At 38.5% G+C, this 22,102-nt stretch overlaps 2 protein-coding genes and 1 long non-coding RNA gene across 6 annotated transcripts in view; 1 reads left to right on the top strand and 2 right to left on the bottom strand.

Moving 5' to 3' along the window:
- The window catches only part of EBF2 (EBF transcription factor 2), a 150,121-nt gene extending 129,116 nt beyond the window's left edge, over positions 1–21,005 (top strand). The window contains exons 11-16 of one of the 3 annotated variants that reach the window (XM_069801071.1): positions 2,895–2,983; positions 4,117–4,182; positions 4,291–4,468; positions 5,900–6,085; positions 8,055–8,222; positions 16,836–21,005. In XM_069801071.1, the coding sequence (XP_069657172.1) occupies positions 2,895–2,983; positions 4,117–4,182; positions 4,291–4,468; positions 5,900–6,085; positions 8,055–8,222; positions 16,836–16,855 (707 nt within the window). In that variant the 3' untranslated portion in view covers positions 16,856–21,005. Of the gene's footprint in view, positions 1–2,894; positions 2,984–4,116; positions 4,183–4,290; positions 4,469–5,899; positions 6,086–8,054; positions 8,223–8,325; positions 8,400–16,737 lie in introns of those variants that run through there. The other 2 variants (XM_069801070.1, XM_069801072.1) reach the window with 2 other exon arrangements.
- Positions 6,064–13,526, bottom strand: LOC138688715 (uncharacterized). The gene is made up of 3 exons (XR_011327598.1): positions 12,230–13,526; positions 7,380–8,129; positions 6,064–6,919 (listed from the first exon to the last, which is right to left on the bottom strand). It is a non-coding gene; the product is annotated as an uncharacterized lncRNA (long non-coding RNA).
- Positions 13,705–22,102, bottom strand: part of CDCA2 (cell division cycle associated 2) — a 105,726-nt gene continuing 97,328 nt past the window's right edge. The window contains exons 18-21 of one of the 2 annotated variants that reach the window (XR_011327596.1): positions 19,161–19,279; positions 15,907–15,981; positions 15,179–15,244; positions 13,705–14,395 (exon numbers count right to left, since the gene is read on the bottom strand). The gene's annotated coding sequence lies outside the window, so the exon portion shown is untranslated. The remainder of the gene's footprint in view (positions 14,396–15,178; positions 15,245–15,906; positions 15,982–19,160; positions 19,280–22,102) is intronic. The other variant, XR_011327597.1, reaches the window with a different exon arrangement.

Below are 22,102 nucleotides of genomic sequence, written 5' to 3'. Positions count from 1 at the left end.
AATTCAAGAGACCCCATGTGCCTGGATTTGAGGGTTGCTGAAGGGATTTTGCTGTACCTGAATCAGTTTTCTTGTGGGTTTCATTTCAGATATCTGATTTGTAGGAAATAACAAGCAGTCTGCTTCTGTGTCAGACCCCTTTACAGTCTCTGAATCCATGAACCCAAAGGCATTTGGATATAATTTTGGCACATTTCTGTGTAACACATAGATAAATCACTACTGATCCAGTAGCTCTTTTCTCAGTGGAAGTAGCATTGTGGTGAAGCTGTTTAAACTTGCTGGTGGATTCTACATCTTGCCCTTCAGTTGAAAAGGTACCATTTACTTCTACAGGTGTTGGGTGCTGGTTTTTAGCAGGATTTCATGATGAGATATTTTTGTTTCATTAATGAGTAAAACTAGTAGTAGGCAATTTTGTTGCAATCTGAACAGAAAACCTTTTGTGCTGAAAGACATAATATATACATTGACTCAAAATGGCCAAGTTCTTCTTAGAACAATTCAACATTGTTGAGAAATGATTTGCTGCTATTTATCTATCAGAATGAAAATGTCCATGTCGATCCATTGGAAAAATGTTTGTTGAAGAATAGCCAATTTCTTCTTCCTGAATTAGCATTTTGTATATTCCCATTAGCTATTTTTAGTGAACTATGTATACATATATGTTTGAATTCCTATATATTTTACATTGCTTTTGCTTAGCTTAAGATATATAACTTAACTGATTAGACTTGTAATCAAGAAGAGAAATGATGTATAGGCTCTTGAGAGAATTGGCCTATAATTCTCAGGATTATTGGCAAAAAAACCCCACCCCCCAAGAAAAACCCTCTTCCCAAATGGGATGTAGATTCTGTGGCAGTTGAAATGTGTATTATTAAACTCCTTAAGCAAACCAGAATGGCTCCCAGTGGAGAGCAAAGACATTCTAAGTATAGCCAAGACTAAATTCTCAGGTCTGGGTTTTCTCTGCTCAATTCCCACTTGATTATCTCTTGTAATATTTAAACTTCATGCCATGCCATAATTATTTAATAAAAAGTAAATATAAAATGTATCTCAGTGGGGAATATGACCTTTTACCTTCATGTTGTTATACCAGAGACAGACACAGATAAACAGAGAATCCGGATCAGTGTAATAGTCTGTCTCACTTGATAGTTTCATTCTTCTGGTGTCTGAGATGGTTATCCTGTAAGGTGCTGAGTATATTTTGGAAGATTCAATAAGTGCCATCAACGTCTCTTGCAATCAGGTGTTTTCAGCTGTGCTGATTTCATGAGTTATTTTTAATTTTTTTTTTTCTGAAAGAACCACAAATGGTAGAACTAGCACTAAACTGAGGATAGTGCTAAAGGACTTACATAAGTTACTTATTAAACGTGTCATGGAATTCTTAGCAAGATTCTCAGCATGAATGTGTCATTTGAATTATAAGGCACATTCTGAAGTATAAGGAAATTCTAAAAAACGTACCTGCAACTGTATGAGTAAAGACTAGTAATCCTAATATATTAGAGGCAAAGCCAATGAGTATGCAGAATGCTACAGAACTGACTTTTGATTTCTGTATTAATTTGGAGTTTAATTTTGAATAATCAGAAATTAGATTATTATTGCCATGATTTCATGGTAGAGAGCATTGAAGTGTCTGAAGTTTTATGAAATTATCAGCAATGCCAGTAGGGCTCTACCAGCTATTACTAACGGAGGATCTGGGTTAAAATATCTTGGTTTATCCACTAGAGATTAACATCATTACAGTGAAGTGGCTATGGATGCATAATAGCCATACCCCATTGAAGAAGTTAATGCGACTAATGAATAGCTGTGCCCTAGTTTGCGATGGCAAAATGTTGGGGGCGTGTGTGTAACCTGTTTATTGGATGAGCAAATACGGTACTCTTGGTTTCTGACTGTGTAACAAACATAGTAGAAGACCTGTTCTAATTTGCATTTGTACTATAACTTGCTGTATTACTGCCATGGTCAGTTTTGTCCACAGTAAATACTCCCAGCCTTAAAGGAGTATTTTGTGACAATGCTTCCTGGCTGTATCTTTCAAATTATTAATTCAGCCTTCAATAGATGGTGAGAAGTCTGTATTGGAAACTGGAGCAGTTTTAAGTGCAGAAGTCATGATTTTTTTGTTCCCGTATTGAGTAAGCTGAACTCACTAGTGTGACCCTTTCGAGTACTTTCGGTAAGAAGTTTTGCAAATAGCATGCAGCATTCACATAAATTTTGTCATTTGGTTCAACATATCTGCCTCTGAATGCATTTTCTGGAATACTGGCAGAAAATGAGCATGTAAATTCAGTTCAGCTGTGCCCACCAGAATGAGCAGGCATAGGGGGTTGCAGACGTGTGTATATACGCATGAATGCACAGAATTCTTTCAGGGCTTAGCTGTAAGCAGAAAGATATAACTAATTCTTTAACAAATTACAGCCACACTGACGGATTGTCCAGGAGCACCATGCAGTTCATTATATAGATAATACCAGAAACATCTGTACAATTAAATGGGTGGAGTTAGGGTACCAGGAGTCAGGGGACCTGGTCTGCATAACACGGTCCACATTAGCAGCTTGAGTGTCCCCGGTTTCTTAGCGGTAGAGTAAGTAAGTATTATCTTTGAGAGGAGATTAAAGATCCTCACACAGAAGATCTTCTAAAGCTTAGCTTAGTATTCAGCCTGTCTTACGGAGTGATCAGGGCTCACCTGAGCAGTAGGCAATGTAGACCCTCTAGGAGCCCAGGCAATGAGAGGCTTTCTGTGGAGAAGCTGTGAAATCCATCTTTCTTAGGTAATGAAACTTGGAGTCATACAAAGATAGATATATACTCTCATATAATATGGTGGGGTTTTTCTGTTTTCCTTTCAGCTTTAAATGAACCTACCATAGATTATGGTTTCCAAAGACTGCAAAAGGTCATCCCAAGACATCCTGGTGACCCCGAAAGACTAGCTAAGGTAAAATACTTCTAAGCATTTCACTGAGCCCACTAAATAAGTTCTTTGACTTCTAACTCGTGAAAGAGACAAAATTGTATCTTAAATGACAATTACATCTGAATGGAAGTTCACCAATTAGTTGTAGGTCCAAACAAGAATGTGATCATGTAGAACACAGCTACCAGTAATTTTTATCTGTTGGAGCTCGAACACTGTCTGTGAACTTCTTTTGCTGCTAAAATGAGAGTCCAATGCAGCTATCTTTCCAGTTCATATTAATGGTCCTTTGTATTTATCCATATTGGCAAGTCTCTGAACCTAAACGATACATGGTAGACATAAAAGATTTGTTGCAGAAGTCTAACGTTAAGGGCATCTTTTCCTAAAAACACTTAAAGCTCACCTTTTTCTGTACCCACAACTGCAGTATGCACGTGTTGTAACAACTCAGGATTTTATGTAATACTGCACACTGTGGTGATGCGGCACCTAGCACAATGCGAGTGGCATTAATGACTAACTATATTCCTAGATTTTAGTGCAGTACCAAAAGTACATATTATCATCTCTGCATGATGACAGACTATTGTGTTCAGACAGACAGTATACTGTGTAATTTTTTTCCTACAACCAGAGGTAACATAAGATACCTACTAGCTAAAGTGTTTTATTTGTTTGGTTACCATTATTAAGGAAAAAATAAATGGGCGTGGAGACTAATCAGATCTGTATGTGCCTATGCAAAAGAGTATATTGAAATTCAGTAGGGAATGAAGTTCCTATTTAAATTGGGTATGTCTGAAAATTGTTTCCATGTTTGGAGCTTAAAGCAGCTTCAGGACTCTGGAGAGCTCCAAGAAAAAGATGGAGCCCTGGGCACACCACCCAGTCCGGGCCGGTTGACGTTTCTATCGCACACACGTCAACGCTTGCCAAAGTGACTGATGATTTTGGATGTCTAGTTTGAGATACTGTAAGGGGTTCGATTTTTCAGGTAAGTGGCAAATAACAGCTCCTTAAGCACCCAGTCTTCAGGATGACCACACACAAACACACACTAGTCACTGCAGAAAATAGCAGCCCAAGGTTTTATTTGCATTGAAATCCTTTTCTGTTAAAATCTCAATTTTATGCATCTGCTCATCCTCCAGGAAATGCTGTTGAAACGAGCTGCTGACCTAGTTGAAGCACTGTATGGAACACCACATAACAACCAGGTCAGAATGGCTGCTCTCAACAGGGGAGTGGTATGTGTTGAGGTTTAGTAGTAAACACTAGAAGATTTCTCCAAGCACATTCCTGAACTTGTCCCTTTCATTCTGCAGGACATCATTCTGAAACGAGCTGCAGACATCGCAGAAGCTCTCTACAGTGTACCAAGGAATCCCGCACAGATCCCCGCACTGTCTAGCTCTCCTGCTCACAGCAGTATGATGGGAATTAACTCCTATGGTAGCCAGTTAGGAGTCAGCATTTCAGAGTCAACACAGGCGAACAACCAAGGTAAGTAATATAGTGTTAATTTAAATACTGAAAAATTGAATCAATCAATCACAGTTGCTTCCACAGTCATTTCTCAATTTCTCTACCTGCTCAGCTCATGAACAGGAAGATGGCTTTAAACTGTCAGCATTAGAAATGGATGTGTGGTGGCATTTTGGATGATACTATGTCTGTACTAGGTTCCAGTCACCAGACTAGCTATGTCTGAAAGAATTTTTGAGTATTTTTTTATAGCAATTTAACCCTGAATTCTCTCCCTGTTCCCCTCAATACTTTTTTTGGTTATATCTCTGTTTCTATAAAAGACAAGGACAGCAACTGAAAAAAAACCCTCACAGTTAATTTTCTTTTTTTTTTTTTTTAAGGTGGCTTCTTCAGTGTTAATTTTAACAACTTGCATATGTTGCATGTATTACATTTACTCCAGATATATTATTGATTGTTAAGAAAACATCCCATAAAATGACATATTAACAGTAATACAGCATGGGAGCAATATAAACTTTGGGCATTTTCTGACTCTCAAATATTTTTATTTTTAACACTCAATTCCAGTAACTTACAATCTGTGGTTGACTGCATTAATAGCTGTGTTTAACACTCCAAGGCCGTAAAACCATGTCATATGAAGTTAACGTTACATATGCCATGTCAAAAGTAATCATGTAGATAATTTTGCTGGGCTTTTTAATAAGGTCTTACTAGTCCCAAATTAGAACTTCATAATATAAATGGGCAGAAATAACCTGACATGATATCTAAATGGTAACCACTTTTTAAGTAGCTATTGGATCACATCTTTCTAATGAAAGCTTTTCCCATGGAAAAAAACTTTTGCAGCTGTAATAATAGCCTTGTACTTTAATGCTGATAGCTGTAGCATTCTTCAAGTCTCTTTCTGGAGAAAAAAGAGGCTAACTTTTGGTTCTCAAATATGTGATTTATTCTTTTTATGACAAAAAATGGTTTTTACTTATCCAGTGTATTCTTTCCCCCAAGTAGAGTACCTTCAAAGTCAAGCTGCAAACTATATATGGGTTATAATTTCCCCTTAGTCATGTACTTGCTTCATTTGTCCTTCATCAGTAATTTGAAAAGTATAACCTCCTCCCTAAAATTGTAGAACATCCCATATATATTATAAATTCTACCTCAGAAAAAGATAAGCACACACATTTTTTTCCAGGTCTTAGAACAAATTTCAATTTTTAACAAATCAAATCTGATTAGAAAAATATACATCAATTCAGTTCAAAAAGTTAGTTTCCTACACTGTTTTAAAACTTAATATTGCTTAATGGTACTTGCTTAAATGTTTTAATTAATCTGGACTTACTTAAATAAGTAATTTATTTAAGCAGGGAATATACAGGAGAAAGTAAGTTTTAAGCCAGATCCATTGACACGCTTTTAAATGTGGGGTTTTTTTAGGTTATATTCGTAACACAAGCAGCATCTCACCCCGAGGTTACTCATCCAGTTCCACACCTCAACAGTCTAATTACAGCACTTCCAGCAATAGTATGAACGGCTACAGCAATGTCCCCATGTCAAACCTGGGCGTTCCAGGCTCACCTGGATTCATTAACGGCTCTCCAACAGGATCCCCCTATGGATGTATGTACTTTGCTTCTTTTATGTTTGATTCTTGTTCCTGCTTAATTTAATTTACCACATCAAAAAATGCAGCAAGTGATGTCTTTCAAGAAAAATTCTCAAGATTTAGTGAAGAGTTTTGTACAAGGTTCTGATTTGTGTTCTGGTATTTTTTAGTATGAACTAGAAAATGTTCCCATTTTTCATCCCTATATAGATTCCTAAGTGGCAAAGGCCACAGTGAGAAATGAGGTACAATTTGCAACTTCAGATGATTAAGCAAGTAGCCATATAAAAAACAAAATTTTTTTGTGTGTATGAACTGCATTAACAATAACTGAGATCTGAATTGTGGATTAATTTCACAGAATCATAGAATGGTTTGGTTTGGAAGGGACCCTAAAGACCATCTAGTTCCAACCCCCTGCCGTGGGCAGGGACCCCTTCCACCAGCCCAGGTTGCTCCAAGCCCCATCCAACCTGGCCTTGGACACTGCCAGGGATGGGGCAGCCACAACCTCCCTGGGCAACCTCTTCTGGGGCCTCACCACCCTCACCGGGAAGAACTTCTTCCTTACATCTAACCTAAATCTCCCCTCTTTCGGTTTAAAGCCATTACCCCTTGTCGTATCACTACAGGCCCTTGTAAAAAGTCCCCCTCCGGCTCCCTTGTAGCCCCCTTTAGGTACTGGCAGGCTGCTCTAAGGTCTCCCCGGAGCCTTCTCTTCTCCGGGCTGAACAAGCCCAACTCTCTCAGCCTGTCTTCACAGGAGAGGTGCTCCAGCCCTCTGATCATCCCAGTGTGCCTCCTCTGGACTCGCTCCAACAGGTCCATGTCCTGTGAAACTATATTACCTTAATAACAAAGATGGAATTAAATTGCGGAAGTTAGTATTGCTGCATTTCTAGTTACTAGTTTTACCATAAGCAAGTCACTCTTCATGCCTTGATTTTCCCTCTGGCAAGAATATAAGTCTGTAATATATATATAAATATAAATAAAAGAGGATGAACAGTTAAACAGCTGTTTACTTACTGACTTACTTATTATTTAATTATTTACCTACACGGTAGCTTATGGAGGGTATAGCTCTCAATAATGTCAGGATCATGCCTTTCCAGAAAAACACCTGGTATCCTGCAACATACTACTATATTTACATTCACATCATCTGCATAAAGACTGACCCACTTTGCAGTGATGATGAAGGCTCCTTGCTGGTCTGAAACCTGCTAAACAATATCCTCACAGTTTGAGCTGTAATTTAAGGCTAAGATCCAACTCAAAGGATGTTCAGGTACTTTTGATACTTACCCTGCTCTGGAGCTTTGCCACTGACTTCAATAAGGAAAGGACCAGGTCTGCAGTGTATTGTTGTTCTGATTTCAAACTTAACACTTCCGTGAGACTTGGGGATTCACTTGAACCCACATGAAATATGGTTATTTGTTCCTTGTTTTGCTGAGAAATAGCTGACATTTTTCTTGGAAGGTAAGCAAACAGTTGCTTAACAGGCTATTGGACATATAATGGGACTTTTTTTTGCAAGATACTTCTTTAAAAAGAAGCCAATTTAGATTAAAATCTAGCCAACAGCTTAAACATTCCCCCTCAACTCCAACCAAGGAAATCTTCTTTTTTAAAAAGCTGAGGAAGTTAAAGGAATTACCAGCCTTCCCAATTTCCAAAGCACAGACTGTAAGTGGACAGGCCACTCCTGTCTACTGTTTGTTCATAATGACTCTCTCTCTCCCTTGATGACTTACCATTTTCTGATATCCTCACCCTTAATTTTAAAAGAATGAATCACTCTCTTTTCTGAACTATTCAATATAACTACCTCTCTACTTTAGACTTATTGTAAACAGCCAAGTCAAGGTGAAAATGAGATCTTCTTTAAGAAGTGAGTAATCAGCAGGTGGTTGTTTTAAGTTTTACCAAACTTCTATAATTGCATCTCTGATGAGGATTCACTTTTTTCTTTTGCAGTAATGTCTTCAAGTCCAACAGTTGGCTCCTCCAGCACTTCTTCCATCCTTCCATTCTCCTCTTCCGTCTTTCCTGCTGTCAAACAGAAGAGTGCCTTTGCTCCTGTCATCAGACCCCAAGGGTCTCCTTCTCCCGCCTGCTCTAGTGGCAATGGAAATGGGTTTAGAGGTAAGAAATGTACAATTAGTATTCAGCCTGCACATGTAAAGCACACTGTGTTAGTCTGGGTAAACACAGTAATCATTTGAATACCATTACACTGATATTACAGGACTCAGTGGTGACAATCTGACCCAATCCAACTGGATTAAAGCAATGCTCCAAGATTTGTCTATTTGGTTTTAAAACAACAGAGGACAGACACTCATACGAAGAAGGATTTGACCCACACTGCATTTTCAATACCAGCTCTTTTGTGAGGAATGACTTCTCCTTAGGCTTCAGGGACTTGTAAAACAAACGTCTGCCCTACAGAGTTAATACACAGCTCTGTATATAACAGCCAATGTCTTGAAACCTGCTGCAAGGTTTAGGCTCATACCGGGAATTGAGCCCTATAGTACATTTACAGCCTTTTTAAAGGTGATCTGCAAAACAAATGTGAATATTAAGATAAGAATGGAAACCTGTACTAAATTCTTTCTTTTAACAGGCTGTGGGGGGGCATACGGCACATAAATATGCTCCAAGTCTCCATAAAAAAAGCCTTTATAGGGCCTGAGAAGTCATCTGGCTCCTTCAGACTTCACTAGAGATACCATAGAAAACACAACTCTGGGAATTCAGCCATGCCAAGAGCCAGTGGTAATTCTAAAATGAGCCCTACAAACCACACCTGTTGATTTGGATGCATTATAAATCCTTAGCTAGGCAACAGGGACTTACATAAACTGTGATTATTTTATATAATAAGGAAATTCTAAGTGTGTTGAACAAAAACAATTACATTTTTAAAAGCTAGCTTACTTACAGAATTCTGAAACAGCTTCTTCCCCTGCCTCAATTACATGAAACTCTGTGCTTCTCTAAGATCATCTTCTCCCTGTTAATGAAAGACATTGATCTACCCATGTCAATGCACAGGTGTCATGTTGACAGGCAATATAATTTCTTTTCCACTCTGTTTAAAGAAGATGAAAAGAGGAATTTGAAGCAATTTTTAGAACTATATGTATAGACGGTTTTTTGGCCCAACAGTTGTGGCTATTTATCTAAACTGTTTAGAAATGGGTTTATCTTTGTTAATGGTTTGTATGATCAAGGTGTCTAAAGTTATCATCCCTACCTGGTCTGCAGTTAACGTTTTCCTTTTTTTTTTTTTTTTTGGTGTGGCAGGGAGGAAGGGTGGTGTTCTTTGTATCAGCTGATGAAGGAATATATTATAGGGAACTGTTCCAAGGTAATGTAATTTTAAACGGACGTAGTTAAACATTTAACTAGGAAGGCCTATCAGTTTAGGAATAGTTTGCTTGTTTAGCTTAAGCCAGTTGGAGAGTGCTATAATCCAAAGACACATCAGTGCATTCAGAACAGATTTAAGTCTGCTTTAAAGTTAAACTTGTCTAACTGACTGCTGTGTTGAAAAGGCCTAATTGTTAAGAAGTTACCTAAGGTAGTGCTAACCACAAATTGGTTCAGTAAGAAAATCACAAAGATTGTTTCTGGGAGACAGAAAAAGGACAAATTAAAAAAACCACTGACTTCTTATTTAAGTTAATACTTTTCCTTAACCTACCATGTCTGTCCGGTCTGCTCAAGACTCTGCTTGTAAACAGGTGAAGTTCTAGAGACCATTTAGTGCCATTCATACCATGTAGTGTTTGTAAACCTATTTTATCCGATCTATAAAGTAGTAATCAGTAAGAGATTCTAAAAATGGAACTTTAATAGTAAAGTATAACATAAAATCTCAAAGGTAAAAACCCAGTCCTCACATCCATGGTTTTTTACTGACAAAAGTCCACTCCTGAGGTGTTCAGGATTAATCTCTCAGTTAAGGTTATGATTATGTACTGAAATAGCTTATGCATGTAGAGATGCAGAGACTTTGGCATGGATAAACCGATACAAAAGTTATTAACCATATCCCTGTCTTCCTGGGATATCTCCTTGTACATCAACACCCTGATACATAAATATAGTAATATGCTACAACTGTTATTTAAATAAGTTTTCAGCAGATACAGTACCTAGTACATCAGGACTTGTCAGTCAGACTGCAACAACAGATGTGACTCACGGCAAAGGCAGTAGTTGCTTCGCAGAGTTGAACACGTCTGCCCAAGGTTTGTTATGCCAGGTCTTTGTAGCTATTTAACTGTTTCAGCCATAGATGCAAATTCTTCTTTCCAACTGAAATATTTAAATTGATGCAAGCTGGGCAGCACATGGTTTGGAAAGGATCCAGAAACACACAGCCTGATATCCAAATTAACGTTCCCACAGTGCTGACAGACAGATGTGGCCAAAAAGTCAACAGGAGGGTCCCAAAGAGGCTTCTTGACCGGACTTACCGTGCTGCAGCAATGGGAGATTGTTAATCTCCTCTGCTATGCCATTGCCCTGTGCTATAAACTAAGAATAGATGTGCCGATAATGTGATTTATTTATTTATTTTCTTACTTATCAAATTAGGCATCAGTAAATACTGATGGAGATAGAATAGCAAAAGCACAGAGCAAGCAGTAAGTACATGCAGGCTCCTTCCCAAAGCACATCAGGCAAATGTTTTGACGTTACCTCTCTATTTCCCCACCCATAATATGGGGAAAACATCTCCTCAGTTGGGGAATTTTTGAGCTTTAATGTAATGTTTGCAAGGTACATTGGCTACATCTTTTGTTCAAAGGCGAAAGTTTCCTGGTGATACAGTCTCCAGCCTATTTACTGCATCCTGTTGCAAAGAGAATATCAGAAATACTACCAGCACCTCAGGGCATGCCACTCTACTTACAAGCAGCAATGAAAATCCAGAATATAGCTTCCACATATATTAACCACAGCAGTGTTTAAGCCTACATTAAAACTAGTCTAAGCAGAAGGAGCTGTACAAACGTCATCCTCAGGTTAGCATTCCCATTATTCCAGGCAGTTTACTACTGTACCGCTGAAAATTTTTTTCCAAAAATGTATTTTGGGAGGCAAGTCTTGGTGGGGCTTAAAAGCTGCTGGAGACAGTAGGACAGCTGGTAGGAAATATATTGTAACTCAAAAGTATTAGCTAAGCATGAAACTTGCATATCTATCTACTGGCTTTCAGCTTTGGGCTGCACAACACAGCCAAGACATGTGGAATACCCTCAGATAACCCCCTGTGCCATGTGTTCTTGCTTACCTCTTTCACCTGCCATCTGCTATATATTCTTACAATGTAACAGGACATGATAGGTAGAGAACAAGCAGCAATCCATACTGGACACTGCTCACTTCTATATGCTCTCCAAATTGAGAGCAGGTGATCCTGATCAGAACAATTGTGTGCTCCATTCATGTCATACGTCAAGGCAGTTTAAAAAAGGCCCTGGGAAGATATAATGTGACGTGACGCAACACAGCATGATAAGTACACAAATGCCTAATCAACTCATCTCAGATGGAAGGCAGCTGATGGGAAAAGCAAGCAAATTGGAAACTGCTGGAACAGCATGGACCGCTGACTGCCCAGATTACCTTTGGCCAGCTCAGCACATCTCAACATAAAAATGCAAGCTCAGTTACAAGGAATAGCAGGCAAGCCCCAGAAGGTCAGATGTTCCATTAACCATCAGGATCCTAGCCAATCCAAAAGGTATTGAAGTCTGATACCCTTAGGAACAGCCTCAATTTAGCAAAGGGGACATCTGCACTATTCCCTAAAAGAAATACAGGTATTTGAGTTGAAGACCCTAATTATTAGTATCTTGTCTTGACAAAGTTAGGGGTGTCAACAGCACTGGGGATTCCAATCCCCTCGCATTAAAAGGCTGTACAAACAGGTAATGAGAAAAATAGTTGCTCTGAGAAGTTTCTAAGGGGTGAGATTCGGATGAAATGGCTGGCTCACACATTTACAAAGCAGTGGTTCCTGATTGTTACCAGTCCAGTGCCTGACCTGCTGTTCCATGTTGAAGCCTAGCTCCAGTCAACACTTACTTAAAACGCAGCATTTTAAAATAACTCTTAACAGAGATTCTTACCAGGTAAAAATAACTGGGCCATTTCCACGCTAGAAATGTTCAGCACTACGCTTCTGTCCGAATCAGAATGATTCCAGAGCCTAGACAGTGATTTAAGTATGCCAAAGCCTGCAAATGATATATACATGATGTCGATATATATATGAAAAATATCTGTCGTCTGATTAAATTTGATATATTGGAAGGATCAAGTACATTTTTCTCCCCAGTTTACTGGCAGAGATGTAAGTGGCACAGACTGCTTCAAAATAAAGAAAACCTTAAGAAATATTTAGAACTTCTTGCCAACACTTAACTAAACAAAAATATCTCCTGTTACTATTAATTACTTACTTAACTTTCATTTGATGGGATGTTAATTTTAGTAGCTCATCATATGTCACAGCTCATCTGGAAGAGACAAAAACACTCCTTCCTTATAAGTATCTTACCTGTCTGTGGTTAGATGATCACGAAATGGATGAATGAAAATCTTCCATCTAAATACAGAAAGATTTCTGGGGCAAAAAAAAAAGTGTAATTTCCTATGGAGGAAAAAATAAAAAGAAATTCTTTAGGAAAAACTTGAAGCTTTTGGCTATTTTTTAGTGTCTTAGTTGGAACCATCCTTCACAGAAGCTGTAATTTAGTTCACTTACTTACATTCTAGTATAAAAGATGATGGTGCCCTTCATGCAAGCCACTGATGTCTTCTGCTAAATGAAAGCCAGCTGTCTTTTCCTCTGAAAATCCTTTCTTTATAATTTTCAGTTGATTAGTTACATAATAATAAATAGGTGTATTGTGTTTTACAAACATCTCCGTGGTCTTATTATTGAAAGTAAAACTGCACATTTTCTAGTAGTAGCCATCCTGAGAGTCAGAGATATCAGTAAGGTGAATCCTGCAGGTAGAAGTTGCACCTTTTATTAGGCCAAATTACACAAAGCTGGCTCTGCTGCGAACAGCTCGGTGGCTTGTGATGTGCAAACCTACCTTTCTATGCAGGACAGCTCCTGCATAGAGATGTTTCTGGCATTGGAGGGTAGGAACATTCATTTAAGATGCGCAGAGTAGCACTACTGGAGCACTTTGTTCACCTCTTTGAAGAGCGGTGGAACCGTAAGATTGGAGTTTGCTGGAAACTTAGTGGCAAAAGAGGAAAACCAGATGACAGCACAAGACATTTTACATGACAATAATTGAAAATGCTCAACACCTGTCTTCTCTAGAAAGCATAGTTTTTAAACTGGGTCATAATTTAGACACCAACAAAGCACCTGAGATACCTGAAGAACTACGTCAGTGTGTGTGCACACACGTGTACATTTATACAGCACTAAGCCCCTTCCCAGTTCTTACCAAATGGCTGTTTGAATTGCAGAGAGTTCTTTTCCACTACAAAGCAAGACCGCGTATTCAGGGGCCACTTGTATACACTAGGCTTATGATCATTATTAATTACTCCCATTAAAGGTGCCTATCACCATAGCATCTGGGTACTATCCATGTTTGATTATTTATTTATAAAAAAATTCTCCAACCTTGTGACAATTTTAATCAAGTGTTTCAGTTGATAATTGCAAGCTGTCAAGGTTAATACAATAAGGCTCATCTCTAATTCTTTTTCCATTTCCCTCCAAGAAAAAAAAAAAAAAGACCCTCTGGGATAATGACTGTGGTTTCTATATTCCCAACTCATCAGGGAGTGTCCTGCATTGAACCACCTTTATTGAAAAGTTACATCGATTCAATATATAGTAATACAGGCAAAAATAATTACAGCTTTGCTAGCAGTGTAAGACCTTAATCCAAACCTCACAAACATTCAATAAAAAGCGATACAGGCTGGGAATAGGCTTTTGACAGTGCAGCCCCAAAGGGGAGTGGAGGTGGGGTGGAAATGGACAGACGAGGGTATGTAAAAAGAGAGAGAACCACAGTGTAAAGCCGTTTAGATGAGCTGTGGAAAAACAGGTGAGAATTCCAGCCAGTATTCCTCAACCTGCTTGTTCTTTGTTGCAGAAGGAGGTGAAGTTGCAACATTAGGATGAAATGCCAGTGAACCAATTAGGCTTTGCTTGAGCTTTCTATGTTATAATATAGTTTTACCTGAATTTGTCCACGGGCAGGTTCCATCCTAACAACTCTGAGGAGTATCTCTGCTCTGGAGCACGGGTTTACAACCTGGAATGACAAAACAGACTTGGGGTCAGCGGGGGTGTGTGTGTGAAAGTAAGGAGAGGAAAGCAGGGACTTGCTACTTGCTCAGGAGGGGAGGAAAGGAGGCAAAAGAGGGTTCACCAGAACCCCTGGGTTAGTAACATACTCCTCCTGATTGCAGATAGCAGTTTTGCTGTTGCTGGATAACATAATATCTTTCTTTAATTATACACTACAAATGTACTTCCTCTTAAATTTAAGGAACTTCCCAAAATGCCGCATCTACAAGTATTATTAAAATATTTTTGAAGAGATATGGCAGAAACTCAGGCTTGGTCTTTGCTTTGATCTGCTGGAAGAAGTTCTCCTTGATTAAAAAAAAATGAAAATAATGTTGATAACAATAGTATCAGAAAAAACATTTATGCCAATATGGCCTATGCCCCTTGGGAACAGAGTTTAAACTACACTGGCAACAGACCCTTCATGTCTCAAATTAAACCATGCTAGCTATACCAGGGTCTGCTGCCTCTGCACAGGCAATCTAAACAGTCACAGACAGAGTCTGACTCTGGCTATGCTGGGAGAAAAGATTACCGCAGGTACGGACCGGCCAGGTACCGTCTGTGTAAGTGTTCCTTTATTTGCTTCAGGCAAAAGACCCAGCCAGGTTACCTTAGACAAACAATTTAAATTCTTTGAGCTAACCTGGATGATTTTGCCTGAAGCAGATTAGGAACTGCTCACACAGGCTGCTCCGTTGGGATACCTGTGGGACGGCGCGAGCAGCTGAGGGCACGCACTAACCTCTTCTACAGCCCAGCAGAATCTGGAGGAGGGCATCAATCCGAGACTGAAATCAAGTTTTCTTTTCTAGAGGACAGAAGGGCAGGCATGTGCTTAATACGCAGGGAGAAGGCTCTCCATTGTCAGGCTGGGACACTACCATTAGGATCAATTCTGGTTTTGGGGGGAAGGAGAAGGAAAGGAGCAGCCTCCTTAGTGTTATCAGAAAATCTCTCTTCTAATGCATCCCCCTCCCCACCGAAAACAGGCATACAAATATTTACCTACTTTACTTACGGTTACGTAAATTGCCTGTTTGAAAAATAATAGCAAATTCCTAAGCAATTAAAAAAAGCAGATATTTGACTTAAGGCTGTTCGGTTTCACTTTCTCTTTCAGCTATCTGCCAAAATTGGCAGGGACTTCTAGCCCTAGTCAGTTACAAAATATGAAAATATTTATTTTCCTATTGTATTAAATCATAGACCATATCCACAGTTGTTTAAAATCAACATAGCTCCAATAAAAGAGTCATGTTAGCTGATGATCTTGCCCTAAGCATTTTTTTAAACACTATGAACGTAAGGGTAAAATTAATTCTCAGAGGACAGGGCTTTAAACACATGAATAATCCCACAAATTTCAGTGAACATAAATCTTTGCAGGATTAGGACCTTGCACTGCACTGAGGCCCCTTTGAAAATATGACTCACTCATTTGTTATATAAATACATATAAACTTAACTTACCCCTCAAAACCTTTGGGAACAGCACCAGTTCCAGGCAGCTTCAAATGTTGCTGTTGTCAGTTATGAAGAATATAGCTGCAATTAAAGGCAGTGAGAGTGACTAATAAATAATTTACATAAGCCCAGTGTTCTGGGAATGTGCCAGGTAAGACTACAGTGATTCAGACATATGGGGTAAACCAAGCGAGAAAGAGAGGCTGGTCCATTATTTCCGCTGAAACTAAATTAGCAAACCCTCGCTCTGGTCATTTTCCAGTGAATCGGCACTTGTAAGTCTCTAGCTAGGTCCCGTAAGCAGCGCATGGTCGAATCCCCATTTGCTTTCACATCTTTCCTCGCTCACAGCATAACCCATTCTGCAAGCAAATGAGCAGGCTGAGTGGGAAGCAGAAGACGACCCTGCTCGATTCTGGTTTTCAAGAATGATTTTGAGTGTTCAACTTGAGAAAGGATGAGAAGTCTGAATTTTTGGGGGACGGTTCTGAGCAATGTCCATCTCCAAGGACATCTCTCAGGAGATAAGCACCCAAAAATGGTTAGGCGTTTCTGAAAATTCATGTACTGACACTTGAATTAATCCTCTATCTCCTTTATCCATTTAAGAACCACAATGGGCTTTGGCTTTTGGTGAATTTACTATGAAATAGCACATTGTCCATTGTCAGTCTCACCATTTTAGTTCTCACTAAAGCATTAAAACTTTAAAAGTTTAACCTGCAAATAAGGCCATTGCTGCATTACATGACTGCTCACAAAAGGGTGAAGGGCTCAAATATATTTTGTTCCATAAAAATTTGCCGGAATTTCATCTTTGTCACTTTTCTTTTTCAGCCATGACTGGTCTTGTCGTTCCCCCGATGTAAGGAAGAGGCAGCTTTGCTCCTCTCCCTCTTCCCTTTTTTCCTCTTTTTTTCATTTTTCTTTTACAGCACAAAACTACTTATTGTGATGGACCACTAAAAAGAAAAAAATAGCACTACAAGCTCTTTTTTGGGGGAAAGCCAGGCCCAGGAAAAAAAATAAAGGAACATTTTTTATGGATTGGACAAGATAGAAGTCTGCATCTTTTACCTGTTTCATATTTCTGACACAACCACGTCAACTCCTAAAACATTGTGAATGAAGAATCAGCCAAGAGCCAGGATGAACAACAGTTGGCAGAATGGAATCAGAAATGCAAAGTCTTTCTTGAAAGACATGAAACCTTCCTAAGATTTGTAAAATATTAAAAGGAGAAAGAAATTGGCAAAATGATTCAAGCTTGATATTTTGGATACAATTTGTTTTACTTTGTAGGGGAAAAAAGTTGAAGTTTCTATTTTCTACGGAGCCTTTCAGATATCGATTTAGTTTATGCAGAAAAAAATTCAACAAAACAGGGTACCAGCATGAAAGAATTTCTAGGACAAACTGACATGAATGATGGAACTTTGGTGTATGTGTGTATTTGCTTATAGTTTAACCTCTTTAAAAAATGTAAGATGTTTTACAATTATTTAAATAAATAAACTTGTAACTTATTGTATGTAGAGGTAGAAATTAAACCCTTTTTTGGATTTTTTCCTCCAGTTGTACAATGAAGAAAAATGATGCAAAAATGTAGTGATAAGTTTGAGATATATTATTACTGCTGCAATTGCTCCTCACTTCTTCCCTCTTACTGAATTCATGTGCAAGGATGTATAGGATTCTTTCTGATTAGCAAAATCATCAGAAACTTTTACATACGTTGTGGTTATACAGGTCACTAATTCACGTAAGAACTTTCATCCTACTCAACTTTCCCCCTTCCATTCTTTGTTTCAATTAAAATATTCAGGTACTAAGATTAACTGGTAAGTTTCAAAGACCCTACTGGCAAATGAGTGGCACTTAGGGATTTGAACGAATTGGATTTTTCATGAGGTACTAAGTTTATTTTATAGATTCAATGTATGAATCAGGAGGGAAAGGGTTCCCCAACATATTGTTTTTCCGTGTAGTTAGAACACCTTAAGTTCAGTTATACTTCATATTAAGGGTGCATTTATAAAGGGTAAATATGTATTTGAATAATTTATGCACTTTTATTCTGAGTCATTAAAAATGGTAAGTATTTTCCATTTATATATTGAAGTTCATAGAAGTAATCAATTGCTTTGAATTTTTCTGCATTTTAGTATAAAAAAAGTTTAGTTCTCCTTTGCATCTCCTCTCCTAAAACTGGGAGGTGAGAACAAGTCTGATAAAAAAAATCATCAGTTATGTGACTAAACCAGAGACCACTCAAAAGAATTTGACTGTTGGAAAGCCATTTTTAGAGGGAAAAAAAAATCAGCTACACTACTTACACCCCACTAAAATACACACAATTCATAGCTGCATGAATAGTTGTTCCTACAATAACATTGTTATGTTAATAAATAAACCCTTAATATATGGCCCCTGAAACTGTACTTGTCCATTTGCCCAGTAGTTTTATCGATGGGTAAGTAAAATAGTGTTCTTGGTAATCCTTATATATGATAGAAGATGTTCAATTCAGTACTGGACTCAGGATGGTGAACAACTGCGACAACTTGCATGGCTGAGGTAATTTGGAGCTCATTTGGATTAGTAATAGACTAGAAAGCCTCTATCTAGATCCATGGTTCAAATCCAGCTGCAATGATTAGTGACTAAGACGCTTGGTGGTGTGTGTGGTGTATGACTTGAGAAACCCTCACCTAACGGACAGGCTTTTGGCACAGGAGTGCATTTTGCAAACATGTAAAAAATCATTCCCTTTGATAGCCCAGTGCAGGAAAGCTGCCTGCCTGTGAGCCTACTTCTGGTGCAGACTGCGTGAGAGCAGGTCCTCCCTCAAGGTCAGTTTTCAGTGTAGCGTACAGTTCAGCTTAGGAGAGAAACATATTTAGTAAACATGGAGATTTACAGGATGCGTTTCTTAACCAGAACGCAGCACAGCAGAGAAGCCAGGGGACTGGAAAGACAATGAAACTGGGCTACTCCTGTCATTCCTCAAGATGATGCACTTGTTGGGAAGCTGCTTTGTACTACTCCTGGTTTTGGTAGGGGGCTTCATTAGGTGCATTTCCAATGCTATTGGGTTCAGTTTTTAAAAGGTCTTCTAAATAGCAATTAGAAGCAACTTTAAAGAGAGATTTGGTAAGAATAATGTGTTTTTAAGAAGCATCAATATAGTGAGTCAGTGTCTTACGGTCAGGTTACTAGAAGTGTCTGCATTCCAGAAAAGATGAAATAAAATAACTCACTGTTAATTATGGTTGCGAGTTCATTGACGCCGCAGGTTCTCTGCACGTCCTTCATGCCATCAAGGAAGTAGCAATCACTGGAGGTCAGCGAGGCAACGAGCCTTGAAGCCAAGGGATCTCTGAAATAGGAAAGAATCACAGGTGTTAGGGAGTCTGGAGTTGTAACTGTGTTCTGCTGTATGTTCACCTTTGATAACACAACAGGGCACACTGTCTAAACCTCATCATTGATATTCAGAACAAAAACCCCAAAAATAATCATTTCATATATTCATAGGTACTGGCAGGCTGAGAGTGGGAGGTCCAAATTCACGTTTGGAATTCTGCATGCATACAGGAAAAAAATAGATTAAGGATTATTAGAGTTGGGATTAAAAGTTCCATAAATTTCAGTGAATACTACACTGAGTCCTAGATTTCAGAAAAACACCTTGATGGACCAGGCTCATTTCTGATACATCATCTACCTTCCCCCATTTTGACCTACTAAAAAACCCCAAACAGCTCCAAAGCATAAAGATGGTGGATTTTTTTTCCTCCACCCTTCTCTGTAGAGGCTACTTTTAAAATTCTATCATCTCTGCTTAGACTCAAAATTCTATGCCCAACAAATACTCCAGATAGATAGGAATTTCTAGACCACATGCTGAAGAGCAGCAGCTTGCTACCTTAATTCCTCCCACATTTTTTAACAAATAAGCTTTTCATTACAAAAAATCTCAGCCAGGAAGGTTTCCAATAAAAAACCTGAAATAGTTCATGGAAAAAGCTATTCTGTTAATTGTCCACTCTTCTTTTTTTATTATTGCTTAGTCAGCATAGGCACATAGAAAAGATCACTGAAGTCTCGGGAAGATTCAGGGGGAAAAAAAAAAAAGGCAGGATGGCTAAAAAAAGGAAAGGTTCTGAAACGTTCAACATTCCTTTCACCCTTCAGTTATTTTTATTAGCTCCATCCAGTTGCTCAAGTGGGAGAGCCGTGAGTCCAAATGAAAAAAAAAAAAAAAGAGAACCTCCCTAGAAAGCTACTTCAAGTACTTACAGGAAGAGAAACAAGTGTAGCTGCCTATGTTGATGTAAACATGGAAAATGACTACTTCTGGTTTGATTTGAGCCAAACAAATGAAAAAATTAAACACGGGAATGGTTTAGAACATGGATTTTGGTCATGCATGGAAATCATCGTACTCAAGACGAGTGTAGAACTTACTGGTAGCTTTACAAAGAAAAATGTGTGTAAATAAATACAATCAGAAATCCTTGACCATGAAAGAAGGACTTTGGCAGTGGCAAAGCACCCAGCAAAAAGGAAAAGTAATGTAAAAATTTATGTGTGAGGATTTTTTCAGTGTAATAAGCAAATCTGTCCTCTTTTAGTTATTGCTGTTTACTATTCCCTAACAGCTTTCTTTTTTGCCACTAGAAAGATGAAAGTGTTGCGATAGGTAACTACAAATTTTATCATAACTTTGAAAGAGTATGTTTTATTTCATTATTTATCTTGGTATAGCATCTTACTCTCCCTATTTCTTTGCACACTTCCAATATGCATGGTTTTTAAAGACCATTTTCTCCCTTCTGTAAATTAAGGCCTCATTTCTCCCTACTGTATAGTTTTGGGGTTTGTTTGGGGTTGGCTGGTTGTTATTTTGGTTTTTTGCTTTGTCAGTTATATACAGTATGAAGTTGCTATGCACAGAGCTTTTGTAAAGATAGCTTTTTTGTTTACTGTTTTTAATGGTCCTACTTATGGAAGACTATCTTGTTTGTAAAATGAATATGTCTACTTCAGTTTTAAACTTTAAATTATCCTAACAAAAAATAAAATTTTTGTACTGTAAACAAGGGGGGGAATTATCTTAATTTCAGAGTATTCCATATGCTTTATTCTTTATCATCTCTATGGGTCACTCAAGGTACTGTTACAGCAATAACACTTTTAAGAAAGGGTAATCATATGCTACGTGACAGTTTTTCAAATCAAGCCTTCATGCTTGTCTGTAAGATGTCGACCCACAGTTTGGTAGAGCCAGACTGAGATTATGTCAGTCACAATGTAAGAGAGTAACAGTCTCTTCTGACCATTCCTTTATTACAGCTGATTAACAAAGCAGACAACACCTTTGTGAGAGTTTAGTCCTTTGGGGGAAGGAAAGGAGTCAAAAGGTAGGATAGCAGTAGTTTCCTTTTTGAAAACCTCCCCTTTTTGTTAGTAGCATACAGTTGGTCAAAGCACAAACTCAAAAAGCAAACCTGAACTGACTGATACCGGCCTTTTCTTGGACCCCAACTGCTGAACTAAATTTGGGGTTGTTCCTTGGTCCTGTCTTAGGCACTGTCTTTGCGCACAGCTCTGAGCAAGCGATGACGCTTGTGCTGCAAAGACGAGACACGTTGGCTCCTGAGAAAAAAAGTCTGAAGTATATCTACTCCCTCTTGCAGTAGAGTGCGCGCTTTAGTCACTGGGTTGCATAAATACTCTTTTTGCAGCTCCAGTGCTCTGACCAGTAAATGAGTCCAAGCGGCAGAGGCCTTGCTCCGCTTGCACTCTATCCCACCTGTTCTTCAGAAAGACTAAGATACACTGGCTGCCAAAGCCCCGGTCAAGGGTATATAAGATGGGGAATTTCTGTTCCCTTTGTAAGAGCATTGATCAAAAAGGTAAATTAGCTTCATTTTATCAGAAAAAAATAAACCAGAGTGCTGAAAAGTGTCTTGGAAAATGGTAATTGACTATCTAAACCAGGAATATTCCATTTTCTTGTGTGAAAACCACTGGAAAGGTTCAAACAAATGAAAATTTTCTTTGATGATGAAAGCGACTTTTACTGACATTTTTTTGACTAACAGAAGACAGAATATTAGTCAGTGTTTAAACTATTGCCAGATGTCAGTGAAAGCATCTGAAAACATGAGGCACTATTAACCAAAAGCTGAGAAGA

Source organism: Haliaeetus albicilla, chromosome 13 (genome assembly GCF_947461875.1).
Source record: "Haliaeetus albicilla chromosome 13, bHalAlb1.1, whole genome shotgun sequence".
NCBI lineage: Eukaryota > Metazoa > Chordata > Aves > Accipitriformes > Accipitridae > Haliaeetus > Haliaeetus albicilla.
The sequence above is the reverse complement of the archived record's forward strand: the minus strand, read 5'-3'. Positions and strand labels throughout refer to the sequence as shown.